Source organism: Pantherophis guttatus, chromosome 3, assembly GCF_059756535.1.
Source record: "Pantherophis guttatus breed Tessera chromosome 3, ASM5975653v1, whole genome shotgun sequence".
NCBI classification, from domain to species: Eukaryota; Metazoa; Chordata; class Lepidosauria; order Squamata; family Colubridae; genus Pantherophis; species Pantherophis guttatus.
In genome coordinates, this window is record NC_142065.1 from 2,470,882 (window position 1) to 2,495,951 (window position 25,070).

General features: G+C 44.9%; 2 protein-coding genes across 2 annotated transcripts in view; both read right to left on the reverse strand.

The window, feature by feature from the left end:
* Positions 1-10,352, reverse strand: part of ASXL1 (ASXL transcriptional regulator 1) — a 43,771-nt gene extending 33,419 nt beyond the window's left edge. Inside the window, exon 1 of the mRNA XM_087888948.1 lies at positions 9,458-10,352. Coding sequence (XP_087745074.1) covers positions 9,458-9,517 — 60 coding nt within the window. The 5' untranslated portion in view covers positions 9,518-10,352. The remainder of the gene's footprint in view (positions 1-9,457) is intronic.
* Positions 10,353-11,913: 1,561 nt separating this feature from the next.
* KIF3B (kinesin family member 3B) overlaps positions 11,914-25,070 on the reverse strand; it is a 28,260-nt gene continuing 15,103 nt past the window's right edge. The window contains exons 3-9 of the mRNA XM_087888955.1: positions 23,888-23,989; positions 22,514-22,636; positions 21,628-21,746; positions 21,179-21,292; positions 18,558-18,663; positions 15,897-16,075; positions 11,914-14,837 (exon numbers count right to left, since the gene is read on the reverse strand). Of these exons, the coding sequence (XP_087745081.1) occupies positions 14,747-14,837; positions 15,897-16,075; positions 18,558-18,663; positions 21,179-21,292; positions 21,628-21,746; positions 22,514-22,636; positions 23,888-23,989 (834 nt within the window). The 3' untranslated portion in view covers positions 11,914-14,746. The remainder of the gene's footprint in view (positions 14,838-15,896; positions 16,076-18,557; positions 18,664-21,178; positions 21,293-21,627; positions 21,747-22,513; positions 22,637-23,887; positions 23,990-25,070) is intronic.

Genomic DNA, 25,070 nt, shown 5'->3' on the forward strand with positions numbered 1-25,070 from the left:
CTGAAAAAAAAAATCACTCACAAGTAACCTTGGAATGTGATTAATAAAGACCGCTCAGAGATCTTTACCACAATATTTATATATGCATGTTTTCCATACTGGAAGCTACTGGTATATTCAAATAAATGTTCATAAAATGGCATCCCATGTATATAAAATAAATGTTTCTATTCCAGAGTGAATAACATCACACTCTTTACAAATATTTGATACATATTTCATATGTAAAAGTAAGATGTTTTAAAACAGTTATTAAGAAATTTAACCTATTTACTGACAGCTTTTTCAGGTAAATTATTTTCTCCTCAAATGTAAAAACACCGTAATCTTAAACATCCATCCAACAATATTGAGTAATCCATGTTTTCTCTTTTTTCCCCCTCACATTTGCCTAATAGTAGAAAAAAAATGTATAATTTTGATGAGTGACTTTTTTCTGAAAATTGCCTTCCTTTCCCAGAAATGAAAGCTCTGTGAAAAACACTTAAAAGATAGGTTTCTTTCATACCTAAAAGAAGATTTTTTAAAAAGATGGTGTAGCATCCAGCAGCCATAATACGTATGTCTGGATCCGGCAATATTGGCCAACTATCGTCCTGTCTCCAACCTTCGCTTTATGGCGAAGGTTGTTGAGAGTGTGGTCGCACGACAGTTTCCGCAATTCCTGGAGGAAACATCTTATCTAGATCCGTTCCAGTCGGGTTTCAGGTCTGGGCACAGCACAGAAACGGCATTGGTCGCGTTGGTTGATGATCTCTGGAGGGCTCGGGACAGGGGTTGTTCCTCTGTTCTGGTCCTGTTAGACCTCTCAGCGGCTTTTGATACCATCGACCATGGTATCATGCTGCACCGGCTGGAAGAGTTGGGGGTGGGAGGCACCGTGTTGCGGTGGTTCTCCTCCTTTCTCTCCGACCGGTCGCAGTTTGTGTTGGCAGGGGGGCAGAGGTCGACCTCGAGGCCTCTCATTTGTGGAGTGCCGCAGGGATCGGTCCTCTCGCCCCTTCTGTTCAACATTTATGTGAAGCCGCTGGGTGAGATCATCCGTGGCTTTGGGGTGAGATACCACCAGTACGCTGATGACACCCAGCTGTACATCTCCACCCCAGGCCACCCCAACGATGCCCTTGAAGTGATGTCCCAGTGCCTGGAGGCTGTACGGGTCTGGATGGGGAGGAACAGGCTCAAGCTCAACCCTTCCAAGACTGAGTGGCTGTGGCTCCCGGCATCCCGATATAGTCAGTTGACTCCATCACTGACTATTGGGGGCGAGTCATTGGCCCCCACAGAGAGGGCTCGCAATCTGGGAGTCCTCCTGGATATGCAGCTGTCCTTGGAGGAACATCTGACGGCTGTAACCAGGGGGACCTTTTGTCAGGTTCGCCTGATTCGCCAGTTGCGGCCCTTTCTTGATCGGGATTCCCTGTGCACAGTCACTCACGCCCTCGTCACCTCTCGCCTTGACTACTGCAACGCTCTCTACATGGGGCTCCCCTTGAGGAGCACCCGGAGGCTCCAGCTGGTCCAGAACGCAGCAGCGCGGGTAGTGACGGGAGCAGCATGGCGCTCCCATGTAACACCGCTCCTGCGCGAGCTGCACTGGCTCCCAGTTGTCTTCCGGGTGCGCTTCAAGGTGTTGGTTATCACCTTTAAAGCGCTCCATGGCATAGGGCCTAGCTATCTGCGAGACCGCCTGCTGCTACCGACGACCTCCCAGCGACCCGTGCGCTCCCACAGAGAGGGCCTCCTCGGGGTGCCATCAGCCAAACAATGCAGGCTGGTGACCCCCAGGGGGAGGGCCTTCTCTGTGGGGGCACCTACCCTCTGGAATCAGCTCCCCCCAGAGATAAGGAGAATCCAAGACCTCAGTGCCTTCCGTCGCGCCCTTAAAACCCATTTATTTAAACAAGCCGGGCTGGCTTAAGATGAAATTTTTAACTGTTTTTAAATGTTTTAAACGTTTTTAATTGGTAAATGAGTTTTAATTGGGCCAAATTTATATATCTTTTAATTGTTTTTAATATTTGTTCTGCATGTTTTTTAATCTGGCTGTACACCGCCCTGAGTCCTTAGGGAGAAGGGCGGTATAGAAATCCAATATAAAAAAAAATATAAAAAAATAAAATAAATGTCTATTTTAATTGGTACCTTACCCCCCCCAAAAAAGAAAATAAATCACCTCTACTGGAATTTCCTTCATAGCAGAGATCTTATCTAAAACATAAAAGTGACCCCCTGCGCTTGAATAAAAAAGTAGAATTCCCAGTTATAGGTAATCCTCAATTTATGACCACAACTGAGCCCAAAACTTCAATTGCTAAGTCAATTGTTAAGTGAGTTTTGCCGCATTTTTCACCTTTCTTGCCACCGTTGTTAAGTGAATCCCTGCAGTTCTTCAGTTAGTAACGTGGTTGTTAAGTGAATCTTGTTTACTCCTTCATTTTGCTTGTCAAAAGATTGCAAAAGGGATCACATGACCGTGGGACATGGCAACCGTCATAAATACGAGCCCTTTGGCAAGTCGCTGAATTTTGATCACATGACTAAGGGGAAATGCTACAACAGTTGTATCAAAAAAACGGTCGTCACTTTTTTCCAGGGTGGATAAAAATCAATGATTTTTTTTAAAAAAATCAGATTTTTTAAATTTAAATTGGATTTTTTTGATTTAAATCAGATTTTTTTGATTTTTATCAAATTTATTTTAATAAAAAACTTTTGGGGTAAAAATCTATCGTAAGATAGTTTTCTGTTTAAGATACATAAACAATTTAGTTTATTCAGCATGAAATGGAGCTGAGTTATGTAGCAGGAGGCTGTATATTCTGCAACACTGGGACTATTGGTGAGTCAACAGTGGGTCAAAGGAGTAGCAGAGATGACAGTTGCTCTTTAAAAATTATGATTTAAATCGAGTTGATTTAAATCAAGCCTTTTTATTAGTGATTTAAATTGTGATTTAAATCAACTCGATTTAAATCAAATCCACCCTGCTTTTTTCAGTGCCATTGTAACTTTGCACAGTCACTAAACAAATGGTTGTAAGTTGAGGACTATCTATATGGCTGGGGAAACACAGGGAGGGGCAAAAGAACTTGCACAAGTTCAATTCTAAATGGTTTTGCTTTTTTTTTAAAAAAAAAACCTTCGATTGTATATTGTATATGCCAATTCTAAAACAGGAAGTGAAGTGGGGAGCACTTTTTTGGGAAAACTGTAACTGCATGTTGTACAACTCTATAATAGCCACAGAAGAAATAACAATACATGTCGTCCTCGACTTACAACAGTTCACTTAGCAACTGAAGTTACAAAAGTACGGAAAAAAGCGACGATACTTCACACTGCTTTACAAGTTTGTTTAGTGACCGTTCAAAGTTACAACGGGATTGAAAGAGTGATTTATGACCATTTTTCACACTTATGACCATTGCAGCATTCCCCAAGATCATGTGATCAAAATTCCGATGCTTGGAAACTGACCTGCGTTTATGACAGTTGCAGGGTCCTGTGATTCCCTTTTGCAACCTTCTGACAAGCAAAGTCAATAGGGAATCCATATTCGCTTAACAATCGTGCGACTGACTTAACAACGGCAGTGATTCACTTAACAACTGTTGCAAGAAAAGATTGTAAAATGGGGCAAAACTCACTTAACAATTGTCTTGCTCAGCCACAAAAATCTGGGGTTCAATTGTGGTCGTAAATCAAGGATTATCTGTAGGCGTGCAGCTTGCTTTTGCCACAGATGAATGAATGTGCCTCTCTAGGAGGCGAAAGTATAAAATGTAGGATTTTATTTTTTTCCCCCCGCAAATAGCTCCTCCAATTGTCAGACAACTAGCCTTGGAATATATATACGGGGTTTTAAATTTGTCGGGGCCAAAATTATTTAATTTGATTTTATTCTATTTTTTAAATTTTGTATTGTATGTGTTTTTATTGTTTGGCTGTGCACCGCCCTGAGTCCTTCGGGAGTAGGGCGGTATAGAAATCTAATAAATGAATGAAATGAATGAAATGAATGTATATATTTTACCATGGTTAACTTATTCAACCTTTCCCTGATAAACATAGTCTGATCACTTGTGCACTTTGCAAAGTTCTTCCTAGGGCTGCAATAACACCCCCCCCCCCGTATGCTAATGCACTTGAAGATTAGTCAATTAGTACAATAATAATAAAGGTATGCAAGGCAGACAGAAAAACATTCCATTTTACTCCTGGTGGCCTGTGAATTTTTCACCAAGTTGATCCTCTAAAGCAGGAAGTGGCTTTTGGTGCTCCAGAGCCAAGATAAGCAAATCCTTTTCATTAGCTTTTAAATGGCCTTATGTATACATGCTGCTTGGTATCCTACATGACAGAAGGGGCTTATTTTGTGCCCTTATTCTGGCATATTTAGATACAGGATAGTTAAACATGTCAGCGCTAAGTAATAAGTCATAGACAAGCCTGTTGATGCTCATTATTATTATTTTCCTTGCCGAAACCAGCAGATAAGGAACAGTGGGAAAACGTGAGAGAATGAGGAGACGGAGGGAGAGAATGAGAAAAGAGACAAGAGAGGGAGGGAGGGAGAGAGAAAGTGGTTAAGGCACCAAGATGGAAAGCAGGAGTCTATGAGTTCGAGTCCCGCCTTAGGCATGAAAGCCAGCTGGGTGACTTTTGGGTCAGTCATTCAATCTCTCAGCCCAATTCACCTCACAGGGTTGTTGTGGGGAAAGGAGGAGGAGGAGGAGGAAGGAATTATGAGGACTGTTTGCTTTGAGTTATTTGTAGAAATAATAAAGGCGGGATAATTTTTTTTTAAAAAAAAAATCTGTAACTTTGGTGCGCTACACAGCTCACTTTTGGAGATACTTCTGAGTGGTTTTAAGAAGCAGAAACAGCTAGTCAGTTTCAAGCTCGAAATACAGGTGGTCCTCGATTTATGACCACAATTGAAGCCAACATTTCTGATGCTAAGTGAGTTTTGCCCCATTTTACAACTTTTCTTGCCATATTTATTAAGTGACAGCAGTTGTTAAATTATGGTTATAACATGGTTTTTAAGTGAATCTGGTTTCCCCGTTGACTTTGCTTGCCAAAAGGTCGCAAAAGGGGATCACGTAACCCCGGGACACTCATAAATATGCGACCGTCATAAATAAGAGCAGATTGCCAAGCATTCAAATTTTGGACACATGACCATGGGGATCTTGCAATGGTCATAAGTGTGAAAAATAATCATAAGTCACATTTTTTCAGTGCCATTATAACCTTTGAACGGTCACTAAATGTACTGATGTACGTCGAGGACTACCTGTACACATGCCCTCACCATTCATTTCTTCCCCAATTAGAAAACAATGACAGCTTTAAGAATTAATTAAAAAGATCGTTATAATAACAAAAAAACCAATGACCAGCTTTAGGAATAATTAAGCAGCTTTAAAAAGAAGCTAATTTCACGCTTTAAAAAGAAGCTAATTTCACATAGCTGACACTCTCCTGTGTATACACACATACACCAAAAATTGCAGCTTTCCCTGCCTGATAACAGAATACATATCCATTTCTCAAGATACCCATCCCTCTACATTTGCTTTGTCTTCCAATCTGACCCAAAGCAGCTGGTGTGACCCACTGATGACCTTAAAAAACACTTATCAATTTGAAAAATGTTTTCTTTATTCCATCTCATCCTTCCTCTTTCTCCATTCCCATAAAACCAGACAGAGAAATGGATTAGTCCAGTCTTTCTCAATCCTGGCAAAGCTGACTGGGAATTCTGGGAATTGAAGTCCACACATCCTTTCTTGTGTTTATATCTGGTGTCTTGTTCTCTATGGTAAATATATCCATGCAACCATTCTATGTAACACAAGGATTTTGCAAACCCCTATGAAGTAAATACAAATGAGGCTCGCTTTCACGCGAACATGGAATTATTCACCACAATCCCTAATCAAGGCACAAACTGAAATTCAGAAGAAGCATCTAAGGTTTTCGTTCCTCCAAGCTCTGTCCGCAAAATGAAGCTGACGATTACCGAGTTATAAATGAGAAAAGTTGACAAATCCACAGGAAAACCCTCCCTAGGCTCCATTGTGTGTAATATGAAAGAGGAGGAGATGGCAAGGTTTCCATTCGAGAGGGCACGTGAAATCTATCCAGAAACTATCATCCGCGCGACTAGCCCAGATTCATGCAACAACTAAATCATGTCCTAAGAAGTCACCAACATCTTTGTTTCCAAGGGATAGGGGTTTAGGGATGCTTCCCAAGGGCAGAAGCTGCTCCCCCAAGCCATTCGGCAGGCTGGGCCCTACCTGTGACCCTGGCTCGCCTATGTATAAATAAAGAGAATTTGGTCCAGCGGTTAAGGCATCAGGTTAGAAAGCGGGAGAACCTGAGTTCGAGTCTTGCATTTGGCATCAAAGCCAGCTGGGTGATTTGGTTCAACCATCCGGACATGGTGAGTTCTAGTTCCACCTTACGCATGAATGCCAGGTGGGTGACTTTGGGCCAATCATTAGGAGACTGTGAATTCTAGTTCCACTTTAGGCATAAATGCCAGGTGGGTGACTTTGGGCCAATCATTAGGAGACTGTGAATTCTAGTTCCACTTTAGGCATAAATGCCAGGTGGGTGACTTTGGGCCAATCATTAGGAGACTGTGAATTCTAGTTCCACTTTAGGCATAAATGCCAGGTGGGTGACTTTGGGCCAATCATTAGGAGACTGTGAATTCTAGTTCCACTTTAGGCATAAATGCCAGGTGGGTGACTTTGGGCCAATCACCAGGAGATGGTGAATTCTAGTCCTGTCTTAAGGATGAAAGCCGGCTGGGTGACTTTGGGCCAGTCGCCAGGAGATTTGTGAATTCTAGTCCCGCGTTAGGCATGAGATCTGTGTTGGTGACTTTGGCCAGTCCCTCCCTCTCAGCTCCACCCACCTCACAGGGCCACTGTTGTTGGAAAACAGGAATAGGAAGATTTGTTGAATAAGACCACCTCCATGAGTCGTTTGTAAAAATAATAAAGGTGGCATAATAATCTAATCAATAAACAAACAAATAAAATGCTTCCAGGCCAAGCAGAGGAAAGGAATTCTTCACTGCTCTGAATCCAATTTCAGTGAAAGCCAAGTTGGCGCAGCGGTGAAAATGCCGCATGAGAAAAGGCAAGTGTGTGTGTGTGTGTATGTGTTCTGAGTTCTAGTCCCATTTTAGGCATGAAAGCCAGCTGGACCTCTCACAAGGTTGTTGTTGTGGGGAAAGTAAGAGGAAAAAGGAGCGTTCAATACGCTCAAAGTCTTGAGTTATTTGTAAAAACAATCAAGGTGGGAGATAGACAGACAGACAGGCAACAGATTAAAGATAGATAAATAGATAGAGACAGATAGATAAAGGTAAAAGGTAACAGTTCCACTCGCATATATGTGCTAGTCGTTCCCGACTCTAGGGGGCGCTGCTCATCTCCATTTCAAAGCTGAAGAGCCAGCGCTGCCCGAAGACGTCTCCGAGGTCATGTGGCCAGCATGACTGAACGCCAAAGGCACACAGAACGTTGTTACCTTCCCACCAAAGGTGGTCCCTATTTTTCTACTTGCATTTTTTACGTGATTTCGAACTTCTAGATTGGCAGAAGCTGGGACAAGTCACGGGAGCTCACCCCGTTACGTGGCGCTAGGGATTCGAACCACTGAACTGCCGACCTTTCGATCGACAAGCTCAGCATCTTAGCCACTGAGCCACCGCATCCCTAGATACCTATCTAGATACGGAAGGATAGATAATGATAGATGGACGATAGAGCGATATAGATGATGATAGGTAGATGTATAGATACAGAAGATAGACAGATACCTAGAGATGCATGCATACATAGGAACACACCAGCATGTATATCCCGCCTTGATTGTTTTTACAAACAACTCAAAGCTTTGAGCATTTTTTTTTTAAAAAATATTTCTTTGCAAACAAAATATATAACAACATATAGATCACGGTGAGAACCTTACACAATACTTTATCTTCAGTCCAAATATACAAATAAGAAATAAAAGCTACGCTAACCTTATCCTCTATTTATTCTATTATTTAGCCAAGTATACCATTGGTCCCAACACTGAAAATATGCAGATTCTTTTTGATCTCTCAAAGCTTTGAGCATATGGAACACTCCTTTCTCCTCTTACTTTCCCCACCACACACAAACACAAAGAAGGCATATATATATAGTATATAGTTATATAGTTTTCCGCTGTGCTCTTAAGACCTGCTCTTCCGACAGGCAGGGCTAGCTTCATAAATTGAGTTTTAAATTTGGAATTCTTAAAATTTTTGGATTTTTTAGTTAATTGGCCTTAAATGTAATACTTTTAATAATTTTTTTAATTTAAATTGTGATTGATATTTGTATTGTTTTATATGTGTGTATGTGTATACAGACACAGACACACATGGCATGTAAGTATGTATGTATGTATGTATGTATATATGACTTATATGTGTGTGTACACACACACATATAAGGCATATATATACACACACACATACACACACACATAAGGCATATACACACACACACATAAGGCATATATATACACACACACATACACACACACATAAGGCATATACACACACACACACACACACACATAAGGCATATACACACACACATAAGGCATATATACACACACATAAGGCATATACACACACACACACATATAAGGCATATATACACACACATATACACACACACACACACATATAAGGCATATATACACACACACACACATATAAGGCATACACACACATATAAGGCATATATACACACACACACATATATAAGGCATATACACACACACACACATATATAAGGCATATATACACACACACACATAAGGCATATATACACACACATACACACACATATAAGGCATATATATACACACACACATACACACACATATAAGGCATATACACACACACACATAAGGCATATATATACACACACACACATACACACACACATAAGGCATATATACACACACACACACACACATAAGGCATATACACACACACATAAGGCATATACACACACACATAAGGCATATATACACACACATAAGGCATATACACACACACACACACATAAGGCATATATACACACACATAAGGCATATATACACACACATAAGGCATATACACACACACACATATAAGGCATATATACACACACATATACACACACACACACATATAAGGCATATACACACACACACACAAGTGTATACATGCATATACATATACATATAAACACACAGACACAGAGGACTCCCCACCCAAGCGTGGAAACCCCCACAAGCCGCCTCAGGGGATGGGGAGCCCCGGGGGAGGAGGGCAAGAGACCCCCCCTTTTCCCACGTGGCTCGGGCTGAGCCCCCGTCCCGCCCGTCCCCCCTCACTCACCAGGCGGGCGGCCTCGGCCCACGTGCGCTCCTTCTTCCTCCGTTGCTTCATCTCCTTCATCTTCCTCCTCCTCCTCCGGGCGGGCGGGAGAGCGAGCGAGCGAGCTGACCGGGCGAGCGCGCGCACGTGAAGTGTGTGTGTGGGGGGGGTGGGGGGTGTTTCCCGAGCAGGCCGCGGGCGGACGGGAGCGCGCCTGGCGCGAGGAGGCGACCGTTACTCGGGCGGGGCTGCGGAGGGGGGAGGAGGAGGAGGAGGGCGTGGGCGCGCGCGCACCCCCCGGGCGGCTTTGAGGTGAGGGGGGAAAAAAATAAATAAATAAACAAAATAAAAAAAAACCGGCGGCGGCTGAGGCGGCGTCGGGCGCGCGCGTCAAGGAATGCGGCGGCGGAGGCCCGACATAACAACCGGAGAGAGGGAGGTCAAAGGTCTCTCCCGCAAAGGCGGGCGGGAAAAGGAGGAAGAGGAAGATGGGGGAGGGGTGAAGAGAGAGAGAGAGAGAGAAAAATTAAAATAAAAAAAAAAAAAGCCCGAGGATGAAGAACAGGAGGAGGAGGGGCGGATGGCGCTCGCTCGCCTGAGGAGAGAGAGAGAGAGAGAGAGAGAGAGAAAAAGAGAGCCTGTGTGACGGAGGCGCGCTAGGCCCGAACGGTGGCCGCGGAGGGTCAGCCCGCCCCGATCTGCGAGAGGAGCGCGCGCGCTGCGTTGCGTTGCGTCGCGTTTAGCGAGAGCGGTGTGGAGGGAGACAGAAAGGGAGGGAGGGAGGGTTCGAAGGCGAGCCAGCGCAGGGCACGACGGGAGTTGCAGTCCCGGAAACGAAACGGGTGGTGGCGGGGGGGGGTGAAGAAGGGAAGACGAAGTGGCGCCGCTGCCGGAATGCGGGTCTCTTGGGCGGGTCGCTGGCCACGCCCACTTGCCGAGGGGCATCACGGGTAAAGGGCGACGGGCCCAGGCGCCCTAGTAGTTGTTAGGCCGCAGGGAAGCCCGATTGGAGGATGGACGGAGATGGGGCCGGGGGGGGGGGGTTATTTTTCCTATCCGAGGTGTGGGAACCGGCTGGAGGTTCCTGGCCGTTGCTGGTGGCTGTGGACGATGGGAACCAGTAGAGGGCAGAGAAGAGCAACAAAGAGGATTAGGAAGCTGGAGCAGTGTTCCTCAACCTTGGAAGCTTGAAGATGGATGGACTTCAACTCCCAGAATCCCCCAGCCAGCAGCGCTGGCTGGGGGATTCTGGGAGTTGAAGTCCACCCATCTTCAAGCTTCCAAGGTTGAGAAACACTGAGCTGGAGGATAAAAAATACGAAGAATGGTGGCTGGAATTGGGTAGGTCTAGTTGGATGAAGAGAAGGACTAGGGCAGAGGTGGGCAACTGTGGCCCTTTTACAACCTGTGGACTTCAACTCCCAGAATTCCTGAGCCAGGAATTCTGGGAGTTGAAGTCCACAGGTTGTAAAAGGGCCACAGTTGTCCACCCCTGGACTAGGGGAGACATGAGAGGAGTCTTCCAATATCTCAGGGGCTGCCACAAAGAAGAGGGAGTTGAGCTATTCTCCAAAGCCCCTGAGGGTAAAACAAGAAGCAATGGGTGGAAACTCATCCAGGAGAGAAGCAACTTAGAACTAAGGAGGAATTTCCTTGACAGTGAGAACAATTAACCAGGGGAACTGCTTGCCCCCAGAAGTTGTGGGTGCTTCAGTGCTGGAGGTTGTTAAAAAGGAGACTGGACAACCAGTTGTCTGAAATAGTATGAGCAGGGGGCTGGACTAGAAGACCTCCAAGGTCCCTTCCAGCTCAATTCCAAATTGAATAATCTAATGAAGAGAAAGACTAGGGGTGACATGATAGCAGCCTTCCAATATTTGAGGGGCTGCCACAAAGAAGAGGGGGTCGAATTATTCTCCAAAGCCCCTGAGGGCAGGAGAAGAAACAACGGAAACTAACCAAGGAGAGAAGCAACCTAGAACTAAGGAGAAACTTCCTAAGGACAGCTATCCTGTGGAACTCCTTGCCTCCCAATGTTCTGAATACTCCAACATTGGAGGTTTTTAAGAAGAGACTGGACAGCTACTTGTCTGGGTTTCCTGCCTGAGCAGGGGGTTGGACTAGACGACTTCCAGGGTCGCTTCCAACCCCGTTATTCTCTACTCTGCCGGTTCTTGGGTATCTCCAGGCCACCAGGAAGGAAGGCATAGGCGTGGATTCTCCTGCCCTGCATAGAACTGAGGCTACCAGAAAGAAACTCCAGGTTTACAGTTCTAAACTTTAATGTTTTTCGACCTTTAATGTTTTTCAGCAGGAGGTTGGACTAGAAGACCTCCAAGGTCCCTTCCAACTCTGTTTATTCTATTCTTTATTCTATCCTTAAAAATCTTATTGCATCATGCAATTATAAAATTATAATGCTGGCATATACGTCTGGTGTTAAATAAAACATTGCAAAACACCCAGGAAATGTGTTATTTTACATACAATAAATCCAGATGATTTTTTTTTTTATTATTATTATATTTTTTGCAGGAGCACTTTTACATTCCTAGATGAGAGAGGCTATTACAGAGATACAAGCTTTAAATCCATGGACAGAAAAAAGAACTATTGACAAGTGTTCTTTTATGTACAGATAAAACAGTAGTCGGTTAGGTACAATCCCAGGAAGGAAACATTGCTTGCAGAAAAAACAGTAGCGCTTCTCATATCCCGTCAAGTCCCGCTGGAACCAAGGGAAGATTATTCACTCCAATGGGACTTACACACAGGTAAGGAACCCAGTGAATGCATTTTCCATAGGCCTTAATAGATCCTCTATTGCAGGGTTCTCCCAACGGTGGCAACTTTTAAGGCTTGTGGACTTCGACTCCCAGGATTCCCCAGCCGGCATCGCGATGCCGGCTGGGGAATCCTGGGAGTCGAAGTCCACAAGCCTTAAAAGTTGCCACCGTTGGGAGAACCCTGCTCTATTGGTTTAGCATGGTACCAACGTTTAATATTCACAGCATGGCATGGGATATGAAGAAACAATTCAAACGTACTTAGGGATACCAAGTCAGGAAGGGCTGCCTTAAATAAGACGACAGTAGATGACGCCGTGGCTTATTAAAATATTTCCAAAGGGAGGGTGCCAGCTTCAGAAAACACTCTTTAAGAAGACAGTACGTGAAAGGTTAAGATGGAGAAAAGTTTTAGGTGTGGGAAAAGCAGGGGGACTCGAATGGTTCAAAGTGTCTCAAAGTCAGAAATGCAGCCATTAGGGGAACGGTTCAATGCTCCCCGCTTCTTGTTTCCGCTGAATTCTTGCCAAGCAAGTCGGTGGGGGCTCTGATCAGACCTTGGTCTCTTGCCCTGCCTGTTCACAATAAAAAACAACCAGCCGGCACGTGGCTTCATCATGGCATACTTTTATCATCGTCATCTTTGGATTCATTACTGAACTTCCGCCAGCCAGTCAATTATTATTTTTTTTAATTACAAACGGAATTAGCCCCACAAAATAGGAAATGGCAGAATAACAGCATCTGTTTCGTACGATTCTAAAAGACCAAGAAGCTCGCCAAATAAATACCCCTCTGATTCATGGCTGATCGAGCTGCTCACCGTTCCAGAAACGTACTTGGCAAATTCAACAGCAGGAGGGTTGGGGAGCAATGCCCGGCCTCCTGAGGCACCATGCCAGCAAAATGCCTCTCGGGGTGTCCTTATTGTGGGGGGGGGGCACAAGACTGGATTTCTTACACCTCCTCCCTCCAAAGAGGAGTGACTCAAGATGTAACAAGGACACAAAGACGACCCTTTACGCTTAAGAGTAGGCCTTGAGATCAGTTAGACGTACACGCTTATACAGATGAAAAACATGGAGGTTGAAAAACATTCGGAGAAGGATCTGATGAGAATATATTCACAGTTAACGACCGTCGACGTAAAAAAACAAAAAAAAACACAACCGAACTTGCAAATGTGCAACCATGTTAAATATACAAACCGAACTATAAAACAATACAAAGTGGTGGTGGTGGTGGGAGAGACAGTCTTTAGCCGTTGGACCCCTGCCCCTTTCAGCAGCATTTCACTTTTCCACACCCACTGCTTGGTATCTATTATTAACTAGGAAATTTGCAGCAAAAGAGGACAGGAGTTGGAATAAGATGTGGAGACTTGCCCTGGGAGTCCCCCCCTCTCAAGCTTGGCTCTGATTTAATGCGAGGAGGATAATATCGAGAGGACAACAGAAGCCCCCTCCCCAGGTGTCATTTCTTCCAGGGAGGGAAACTGGAGACAAGAAGCGAGGTCAGAGAAGCTACAGTGGAAGACAAAGAAGCATCGGTCGCTGAAAACTCTCAGGTTGTAGATCAGAGGTCTTCAAACTTGGCAGCTTTAAGACTTGTGGACTTCAACTCCCAGAATTCTCCAGCCAGCTATGCTGGCTGGAGAATTCTGGGAGTTGAAGTCCACAAGTCTTAAAGCTGCCAAGTTTGGGGACCTCTGTTGTAGAGAATGAGATGGAGAGGAGAGGAAGGTGAGATGTAGGCGACTGTTAGACCAGGTAGCCTCTGCTGGTCTTCGTGGCTGAGGTCTCCAGGAATCCACCTGGAACCTTTTTTAAAAATCCCTCCTTGTAAACAAGCCAAGGATTGATGGAACTTCCTACCTTCTATTACCAAAAGAAAAAACGGGAGAGCGGGTTTTGAAACCTTCCCCCTCTTTGCAATTTGTACCGAAAGCTCTTTCGGGCTTGTCTTTCGATCTCGCCTCTTTTCCCCAATTTGGAGGCGTTTTCAATCCGACCCTCATCCATCCAGTCCTTCGATGGAAAAGGGAGTGGGGAGGGGAAGTCATCATGGCTAGCAAAAAAATCCGTCTGGTCACTTCTCAACCTTGTTCTCGGGCGTCATCGAGGTGAACTGCAACGAGATTTGCCTTCGGCTCCGAGGACGAGAGCCAGAGGCTAGAGAAAGACCGTAAAAGGAAGAGAGAAGGCCACTGGGGAGAGGAGGGGAGAGGAGATACCCTCCACCCCACCCCGTGCTTCTCTTGGCTTCTAACACACACTAATGTAACTCATGCATTTCTGATTTCCTAACTAAAGGCTCCTTCGCCTTCAACCGCAGTGCCCAAGGAGCAAATCGTTCCTTTGCGCAGGCGACAAGGCAGCCCTCGTAAACCTGTCTTACCAAGGTGCAGAATTGGGGGCTGCTGTTCTGGCCTCTTTTAAAGTCCTAACCCCCTTTGCAGGTTGTTAACTTGCCTCTGCGTTGACGGCCAAATGGGAGCCCCGCCCTCAAGCAGGAGCCACCGGGTTTACTTGGGGACCAGCCCGCGAGACTGGGGGTACAGCTGAGAGCTGGAGGCGCTGGAGGGGGAGCCGCCAGACTTCCTTCCGGTTTTAGGCCTGAAGAATACAAAATAGAGGAGAATGAAGGGGCAGCTTTATAAATAAAAAGCACGGTGCGTTCACGGGCAGAAAGCAAAACAAAGGCGACAAATGATCTAAAATTGTATTTTTACAAAGAATTTTATTTGTTGTATATGTATGGCTAACAAAAGTTAACTGGGTTTGTGCCTTTGCAAAGATTTGCCTGGATTGTCATCCGCCTTTATTATTTTTATACATAGCATATACATAGCAAGCTGGAGAATATATCTAAATCCTCCTTCCTCCTCCTATTTTTTCCTACAACAATCCTGTGAGGCGGGTTGGCCTGAGAGTGAGTTACTGGCCCAAAGTCAGCTGGCTTTCATGCCTAAGGCGGGATTAGAACTCACAACCTCCTGGTGATTGGCCCAATGTCACTCATCCAGCTTTCCTACCTAAGGTGGGACTAGAACTCACAGTCTCCTGGTTATTGGCCCATAGTCACCCAGACGGCTTTCCTACCTAAGCTGGGACTAGAACTCACTGACTCCTGGTGACTGGCCCAAAGTCACCCAACTGGCTTTCATGCCCAAGGCAGAACTACAACGCACCATCTCTTGGTGATTGGCCCAAAGTCACCCAGCCGGCTTTCATATATAATGTGGAACTAGAACTCACTGTCTCCCAGTTTCTAGGCCAGCACAAAAACTACCAGACCAAACTGACTTTTTTTTTTTTACCAATATTCAAAGATGTGTGGATTTCACTCCCAGAATTCCTCATGGACTTCAACTCCCAGAATTACAACTCTCAGTTCTGAGAGTTGAAGTCCACACGTCTTCAAGCTGCCAAGACTGAGTAGTAACACTGGGTTACATATACACGAATCTTCCTTTATTGACCACATTTACAGAGGCTGAAGGGATGTGTTAGGCTTTCTCAATGTCTTCTATTTCAGAAATTCCTGCATCTCTAGCAGATACTTTTTTTAATAGAAATATCTCCCCCGCAATTAAGGGGGCTGGAAGCCAGCCCAATTCAGCCACCCAACTTCTCAGACCTACAAAAGAATAGTGGATTAAAATACCAGCTCACCGGGATTTAGATTTCTTGTTCGACGTGCTCTCAAAAGTGGACGCGTCCACTTGGATCTCATCTTCGTCTTGCAAAGCGGCTTCTAGAGCTGCCTGGACTTTGGGGGCGATGGCCGGGCCCTCATAATCCCGCGTGGTCCGACTGGGCATATCCAGTTCCAGCAGGACAATGTTTTCTGCCTAAAGAGTCCAGATTCAGCAGAGCTCAATACTCGATTATTTCGACGGGTGTCCCGTATTTTAAACTCCTTGTTGATTTTTTTTTCTAGGTTTGTTTTTGAAAATATTTTCTTTATTTTGGGTTTATTGTAAGACATGCCAAGATACAACATTGGGACGGCTTATAACTGATAATTAAATGTGAGACAATTAATAAAGGCCTTAGATCAGAGTCCCACAAGAATCTTCTCAACTCATGGTTAGCACCTGCTAGGAATTAGATAAGGATCCCAGGAATTTTAAGGATAGCAATAGTGCTTAGATGTTGTGGCCCGTCAGCGGCCTGTGCAGCTAGTAGCTGATTCCGACAGCGAGGAGGCTGGTGTGGTGCTGCGCCAGCAGCCTGTGCAGCTGGCGCTCGAGTCGGACAATGAGGAGGCTGGAGAAGATGTGGTGGCAGAGGCAGAGATTCAACCAGGGCCTTCAGAACCTCCAGAAGCTCCCATAAGTGAAGAGGACGAAGAGGAGGAGCCTCTTCTCGATGCACGAGCGCGCAGAGCTGCCAAAAGGCAGGAGTGGCTCCTCAGGAGGAGGTCTCCTCGAGAGTAAGGCTTGGGGCTAATTGGCCATTCCCTTAGCCTATTTAAGGAGGAACGCCGACTGAAGCAATTTGCAAGAAAAAACTTCGTTCATATTCCTTCGCATCTTGATTCCAGAAACATTTGATTCGGCTTTTGTTTCTCTCTCGTCAGTTTTCCTGCAAATTGCTTCTGAGCATTCTGCCAACCACAGTAAGATTACGGTTATCTGAAATACCATGCCTCAGAATTGAGTTATTATTCTTTGGATTCTTGTCGGCTGTTAATGAAGTTAAATTAACAGCCCTTGTTCCGAAAAGACTGATTTAAACTATACTTGTGTTCGAACAACTACTAAGAAAACTCATTAGTAGTCCTTAATTAATAAACTAAGGTTTGTACGGACTTTGTGTGTGCTGCGTTCTTTGGGGTCCGTAGCTGGGGCAGAACATTAGACATATATACCACTTCATAGTGCTTTTACAGCCCTCTCTAAGCAGTTTACAGAGTCAGCGTATTTTCCCCAACAATCTGGGTCCTCATTTTACCGACCTCAGAAGGACGGAAGGCTGAGTCGACCTTGAGCCTGGTGAGATTCGAACTGCGAAACTGCTGGCAGCCGGCACTCAGCAGAAGTAGTCTGCAGTACAGGTAGTCCTTGACTTACAACAGTTCCCTTTAGTGACCGAAGTTATAATGGAAATGAAAAAAGTGACTTATGACCATTTTTCATACTTACGATCATTCCAGCATCCCCGTCATCACGTGAGTTATATTCAGATGCTTGGCAATTGGCTCAGTTATGATGCTTGCAGTGTCCTGGGATCATGAGATCATATTTTGCAATCTTCCGACAAGCAAAGTCAATGGGGAAGACAGATTCACTTAACAACAGTGTTACTAATTTAAGAACTGCAGTGATTCACTTAACAAATGCGGCAAGAAAAGTCGTAAAACGGGGCAAAACTCTCTTAACAATTACAACCCCAACTGAGCCCAAAATTTACGTTGCTAAGTGTGACATTTGTTAAAACCGAGGTTTGCCCCATTTTATGACTTTTCTCGCCGCAGTTATTAAGCGAAGCACTGCAGTTAGCAACATGGTTGTTAGGGGAATTTGGTTTCCCCATTGACTTTGCTCGTCAGGTGGTCACAAAAGTGGACCACGCGACCCACCGGGGAACTACAACTGTCATAAATGGGAGTCAGTTGCCAACTATCTGAATCTTGATCAGGCAACGATGGGGACAGTCAAAAGTGTGAAAAATGGTCCTAGGCAGTGGTGGGTTCCTCCCAGTTCGGCCTGGTTCTCCCGAGCCGGTAGCGGTGACGATATGACATCACCAAACCGGTTCTGCCCCCCCTTACCTTTTATTTGGCCCCACCCCCAATCTATTGCTGCCTTCTGAGTCCCAGCTGATGGCTAGAGGGAAAAAAACTGTTTAAACTCTTGCCGCGGGGCTTCAAAGGGCTGCCCTACAGCTGATCAGTGGTAAAAGAAAACAAATGAGTAGACCAGTACCTCTGCTAAATCCTAAATAGTTGTCATATGACCATCAAGCCACGCCCACAAAATAAGCCACACCCACAGAACCAGTAGTAAAAAAATTCAGACCCCACCCCTGGTCCTAGGTCATTTTTTTCAGGGATGTTGTAACTTTGAATGATCACTAAGTCAACTTTCGTAAGTAGAGGACTACTTGTACTCTTCACACAGTTGCAGGCCACAGAGGATGCTGAAGACCAGTGACCTCCACAGATAAATCACTTTTTTTTTTTACAGGGCCTGTGGGCCTGTCTGTCCACTGAGTGCACACCTTTCTCAGGTGAGGCTCTTCTGGTACTTATTTTTCGCATCGCTCCTTATTTTTATTCCAGATCCCGCCCCCCCTCCCCACCCCAGAAAATAAATAGTCTGAGCTCACCCTGTACCGAGCTTCTGGACGGACCATCATGGACATCCTCGCGTGCTGACTCAGGGGTCTCTTGTACCCCACGGCGGACACCGGCCTTCTCATCATCTGTTGGTTCCTGGATCGGGGAAGGGAACAAGCAGCTCAAGTACACAACACTCCTTTTGTTTATAACACACACACACACAATTCCAGGAGCCTCTCTGACCACTATGAAGACAATCCTTTGTCTGAAATGTTATAGCGTTTCCTGCCTGAGCAGGGGGTTGGACTAGAAGACCTCCAAGGTCCCTTCCAACTCTGGTCTTCTGTTCTGTTCTGTCTACCTCTCAATATCCCCATCTCTGTTGTAGGTAGTCCTCGACTTACAACCACTCATTTAGTGGCCATTCAAAGTTACAATGGCACTGAAAAAAGTCACCTGCGACTGTTTTTCACACTTGCAGTAACCTCACAGTCACGGGATCAAAATTCAGGCGCTTGGCAAACCGGTTCATATATATGCAGTGTCCCGTGTGTGTGTGTGTGTGTGTGTGTGTCATGTGATCCCCTTTTGCGACCACCTGACCAGCAAAGTCAATGGGGTAGGGAGATTTGCTTAAGAACCCTGTGACTAACGAAACAGCGGCAGTGATTCACTTAACAATTGCGGCAAGAAATGTCCTAAAATGAGGCAAAGCCTCATTTAACGGTCTTCACTTAGCAACAGAAGTTTTGGCTCAGTTGCGATCGTAAATTGAGGACTACCTGTAACTGCCACCTCTGTAGTTTGATGTGCTTTTTCTTTTTAAGCGTCCTGTTAGGCCAGGGGTCAGCCGCATGCGGCTCTTTGGGCCTCTGCTCACCTGGCTCCCTGTCAGGTGATCCCACCACTGGCTGGCCCTGCCCCTTGCCCTCCCCTCCCAGTCACTTCTTGCCTCGCCTGAGAAGGTAAGGGCAATGGTGGGTGATGGAGAAGTGGCCAGGGCAGAGACAGAGAGATACAGAGAGAGTGGGGGGGGGGGGTGAGAGAGGGAGGGAGGGAGGGGAGCAGGGGGTGAAATGTAAAATTTGTTACTACTGGTTCTGTGGGCGTGGCTTGGTAGTGGTGGGGGTAATGTGACTGGGTGGGCATGGCCAACTTTTTTTTTAACTTTTCAAAGCATTTTTTCTAATGCTTTGAAAAGCCTCTCGGCCGATCAGGCAACTCTGCTGGGATCATCAGAGACTTTTCAAAACATTTTTTTTACCACCTCTTCAGCCAAGAAGTTGCAGAAAAAAATCTTTGAAAAGCCTCTGACGATCCCAGCTGAGCCGCGTGATCATCAAAGGCTTTTTTTTTTTTTACTTTTAAAAGCATTTTTTCGTTGGAAGAGGTTGTAGAAAAAAATGCTTTTAAAAGTTAAAAAAAAAGCCTCTGATGATTGCGCAGCTCAGCTGGGCAATGGGGGGGCAGGGATTTTTGCTACCAGTTCTCCGAACCACCCACCGCCATCGCTACTGGACCGGGTGATCCAGTCCGAACCGGGAGCATTTCACCCCTGGAGGGGAGAGAGAGATGTGTCAAAAGGATTTTGTGGTTCCCGGTGTTTTTTAACAACTGGTTCTCTGCCCTAATGACCGGCTGGGTAGGCGTGGCTAAGGAGGTGTCATGTGACTGGTGGAAGTGAGTGACGTCGAGTTGGCCACGCCCACCCAGGTTTTGTGGCTCCCGGTGTTTTCTTTTCTGTGGGAAACGGGTCCAAATGGCTCTTTGAGTATTTAAGGTTGTAGGCCCCTGTGTTGGGCTCAGGGTATGATCAGCAGACCAGCACCAGAAGGAAAAAGAACATCTTCATTTTAGCCCACTAAGAATAAAAGTTTAAACCTCAGGAATTGCAGTATTCAGCTTGACACCGTGAGATTTGCTGAATAATTGCCTCAGAACAGATTGTAAAATCTCCTGAGTGATCCAATTTACATATAAATTATGATCAGGATGGGCAGGCTCTTATTATTGAACATCGAAGGGTGGCACAATCACCTTGCTGGCTCTCAAAAGCAGAGAATCAGTCAAGGAACCTCATGCCTGAAACGTGGAGATCCCACAGAAAAGAAAACAGCGGGAGCCACAAAACCTGGGTGGGCGTGACCAACGCGATGTCATTCACTTCCTAAAAGCTATAATGGAGGTATAGTCCTCGGCTTATGACCACGATGGAGCCCAAAATTTCTACGGCTAAAACAAAACAGTTAAGTGAGTTCCCCCCCCCCCCCCCACACACACATTTTACAATCTTTCTTGCCACAGCTGTTAAGCGAAACGCTGCAGCTGTGAAGCAACTAACATGGTTGTTAAGTGAATCTGGTTTCCCATCACTGATTTGGCTTGTCAGGAGGTCATAAAAAGGGGGGGGTCACGTGACATCCCCTCCCTTCCCTGCTCCCCGGGGACATTGCAACCGTCGTAAATTGGCAAGTCCGTTGCCAAGAGTCTGAATTTTGATCACGTTGACCGTGGGGAAATGCTGCAACGGTAGTTAAGTGTGAAAAACGGTCATAGGTTACGTTTTTCAGTGCCGTTGTAGCTTTGAACGGTCATTAAACAAACTGAGGTAAGTCGAGTACCTAAAACTGGGTGTGTCCCTCAACCCTCAAAGGGAAAGAAGACTCACTCCAGTCGGGTGATGGGGTGAAGTTTCCACTGGTCTTCCTCCTCGTCAAAGAAGGATCTATTCATGATCTTGTTCTTCTCTTCCAAAGGAATGAAGTTCTCGATGATCAGGTGCCTGTGTGAGATCAGCAAAGGACAAAGTGAGATCCGGCGGCCTGGTGGGAATCCAGAAGATCGTTTCCTTGCTGGGCTCCATCTTCCAGGTCGCTCAAGTAAATACGTTCATTCTCGGCTCTGGGACAGCTGACCACGAAGACTTAGGGACTTCAACTCCCAGAATTCCTATCCCAACCATGCTGGCTATGGCCCCTTTATGACTTAGGGACTTCAATTCCCAGAATTCCTGAGCCAGCCAATTTCCAGAAGTCCACAAGTCATAAAGTGGTCATAGTTCCTCACCTCTGTTCTAGACCTTACTTAAACAGTAATACATGGTTAGTTGGAACCTACTTCAGCTTGAGCTCCCGGGTCAGCTCGTTCTGGGTTTGTTCCAGTTCTTGTCTCTCTTTGATGTGCTCCTCCTGCAGGTCGTGGATTTCGGCCTTCACAGCTTGCAGCTTAGAAAACAGCTGGAAGAGAGGAATACAGTTGTACAGCGTGACAAGGCTACCTTTGCACAAAAGACTCTGTATGTGCAGTGGTTAGAAGGAAGTATTGCAGGCTGATTCTGCCAGCAGTTCGATCCTGACCGGCTCAAGGTTGACTCAGCCTTCCGTCCTTCCGAGGTTGGTAAAACGAGGACCCCGATTGTTGGGGGCAAGAGGCTGAGACTGTAAACCGCTTAGAGAGGGCTGTAAAAGCACTGAGAAGCGGTATATAAGTCTATTGCTATAATCTATCTCCAGTCTACAACACGGTTCTCTCAGCATTTCCAAGAAGGCTCCACACCCATTTGTATCACTCAGGTAACCCTGAGGACACACAGGAACCTCCAAGTGGCCTCAACGGCTCTCCAAAAGGATGCAAATGACCAGCTGTCTGCAAGGAGTATAAAACCTTCCACTCCCCACCATCCAGTCAGAGTTGAAGAAGCTTCTTGGATGAGAAGTGAAACGTCTTCAAAATAAAAAGCGAGAAAGTCCTGTTGCCTCTTGAAAAAGCACCTTTTTCAGGGGTCCTTGGTGTTCTGTCAAACTAGGTAACATCATCAGTGATTGAAAAGAGTGGGGTAAGATGTTACATAAACCCCACACTCTCTGTCACTGATGGTGTAACATAGTTGGGTAATGAAACGTCCGCAAGAAAACAAGCTCAGAGAGCATCATGGACCCCAAAGTATTCCTCCTCCTCCCCCTCCTCCCCCTCCTGTACAAATATTCTCTTTTATTCGTGTCACCTTTTTCAGTTTTTTAGTTTTGATGTCCACTTCCTGCTGTAAGGAGCTATAGGTCTCCTTCAGTTCCAAGGTCTCTTCATCCCGACTTTCCATTTGCTGTTGGATTTCTCGTTCCCGTCGTTTCTGTAAGACACGACATACATTCATTTAAAGCTTTTCAATTCACCAATCTCTACATTTCTGCTCCTGTTAGAGAACCATTCAGAGGGGACACTTAACTCGGCGGAAGAATTAATTCATTTCCTAAGAGGGGACTTACAGTCTCTTTATTCCAAAGTAAATACCAATGAATTAAACTTAGGAAGTCCACAAAAGCTTCAGAAACCCGTTTAATATATTTGGCTCACGTTCTAAACTTTAAAAAAATATAACAGCGGATTCTCAAAAGGTAATGACTGATTTATACAGTAGAGAAATTTTAATCAGATGAAAAAACTGGAAGGAAGCAAAAATGGATGGCTATTTCAGGTGACCGCGATTTATGACTGTTTTTGATGGAAACCGGTGTTTACTTCCAGTTTCCAACCAAAAAAAAAGTCCCCTGGATAGAATGGGGTTCCCTTAAAACGACCACCGTTTTCGCTTAATGACCACGGTGTTCATTTAACCACACACAAAAAAGGCAATAAAATCAGGCAGGGTCACATGGGGATCTGTTTAACCACCACAATAAATTACGGCCATAATTTCTGGCTCAATTTTTTTTAAATTAATTAATTTATTTATATGCCGCCCTTCTCCGGAGACTCAGGGCGGCTTACAATGCGTTAAGCAATAGCCTTCATACTTTTGTATATTTATACAAAGTCAGCTTATTGCCCCCACAAACTGGGTCCTCATTTTACCTACCTTAGAAAGGATGGAAGGCTGAGTCAACCTTGAGCCTGGTGAGATTTGAACTTACAGTAATTGCAGGCAGCTGGTGCACTGTAACAGTGCTTAATCAGCTACGCCACCAGGCTCCTTATGGCTGTAAGGTGAGAACCACTGTATTTTTCAGTGCTTGTGAAAGGCATTTGCTTGGGAAATATTCTCAGGGGCCTTTGTCCAGGTACTGTGTTTTCCCCAAAATAAGACCAGGTCTTATATTAATTTTTGCTCCAAAAGTTGCATTAGGGCTTATATTCCTGGTTAGATCTTATTTTGGTGGAAATACGGTACTAAATGCATCCATCTGGCCGACAATCTTAACTGGGGCTTATTTTGGGAGTAGGGCTTATATTACGAGCATCCTGAAAAATCATGCTAGGACTTATTTTCCGGTTGGATCTTATTTTCGGGGAAAGAGGGTAGTAGGAAAGAGGTTATGTTGCATTTGCAGGTGAAGAGCAAAATAAAGATATGGAAAAATGGGCAATTCTGTCCTTATCTCACCTGCTCAGCAATCTCCTGCCGTTTCTGTTCCAGGATTTTCTGCTGCTCGTTTGTGTGGTCCACGATGTTTTTTCCACCAACAAGCAGCTTGCTCTCCATTGCCTTAAAAGTAAGAATATTAAGGGATGCCGGGGGAGAAATTTCATAAAATTAGAACTCTGCGGATACCAACCTTGCCTTACAACTGTAATTCCAGTCAAAAGTTTAAAGAAAAAAAAAATATATATTCTTCATGCAGCATAAGTTGAAGTTTGCCAAAACAGGAAATCAGATTCAACCAATAACGCTAAGCCAGACATATTGAGTTCCATTATCGATTGACAATAAATTACGATATTTGCTGGAAATGCAGCAAGTAACTTGCCCTTCGCTGCATTCAGGTTGTTTTATTTATTGATTTAGAAAGTTTATACAGCCGCTTACTCGCTCACAGCCACTCTAGGCGGCTTACAATCAATAAAAAACACAGAATAGGGAAAAAAATTAAAAATAAAAAACAAAAATAATCAGAAACGCCCAGTCACCCACCCCACAACAACAACACACGGACAAATAAGCCAGTTGTTTGTGGTTGTTATTATTATTATCATTTTGCAGATTTAGATTTAGATTTTATTGAACTTCTATACTGCCCTTCTCCCGAAGGACTCAGGGCGGTGTACAGCCATATTAAAACACATATAAACCACAAAATTTAATAACAATTTAAAAACAAATATATAAAATTTGGCCCACGAAATTAAAAACTAACAAACACCCAATTTAAAAATTCCTATTAGGCCAGATGCAATAATGTTTTGATGGATGGGTCATAAACATCCCCTCAATATAATAAGAGTAATTTTCACACCTTTGTTTCTGCGTATCTCAAGGGTTTGCTCTTAACACTGTATGCAACAGTTACAACAGTTCACTTAGTGACCGCTCAAAGTTACGACGTCACTGAAAAAAGTGAGTTAGAGCCATTTTTCAGAGTTACGTCTGTTGCAGTATCCCTGGGGTCACGTGATCTGAATCCAGCGGCTTGGCAACTGACTCATATTTATGACGGTCACCGTCTCCCCAGGGTCATGTGATCCCCCTTTGGCGACCTTCCGACAAGCAAAAAGTCAATGAGGGAAGCCGGATTCGCTTAACAAACCATGTGACTCACTGAACAACTGCAATGAATCACTTAACAAAT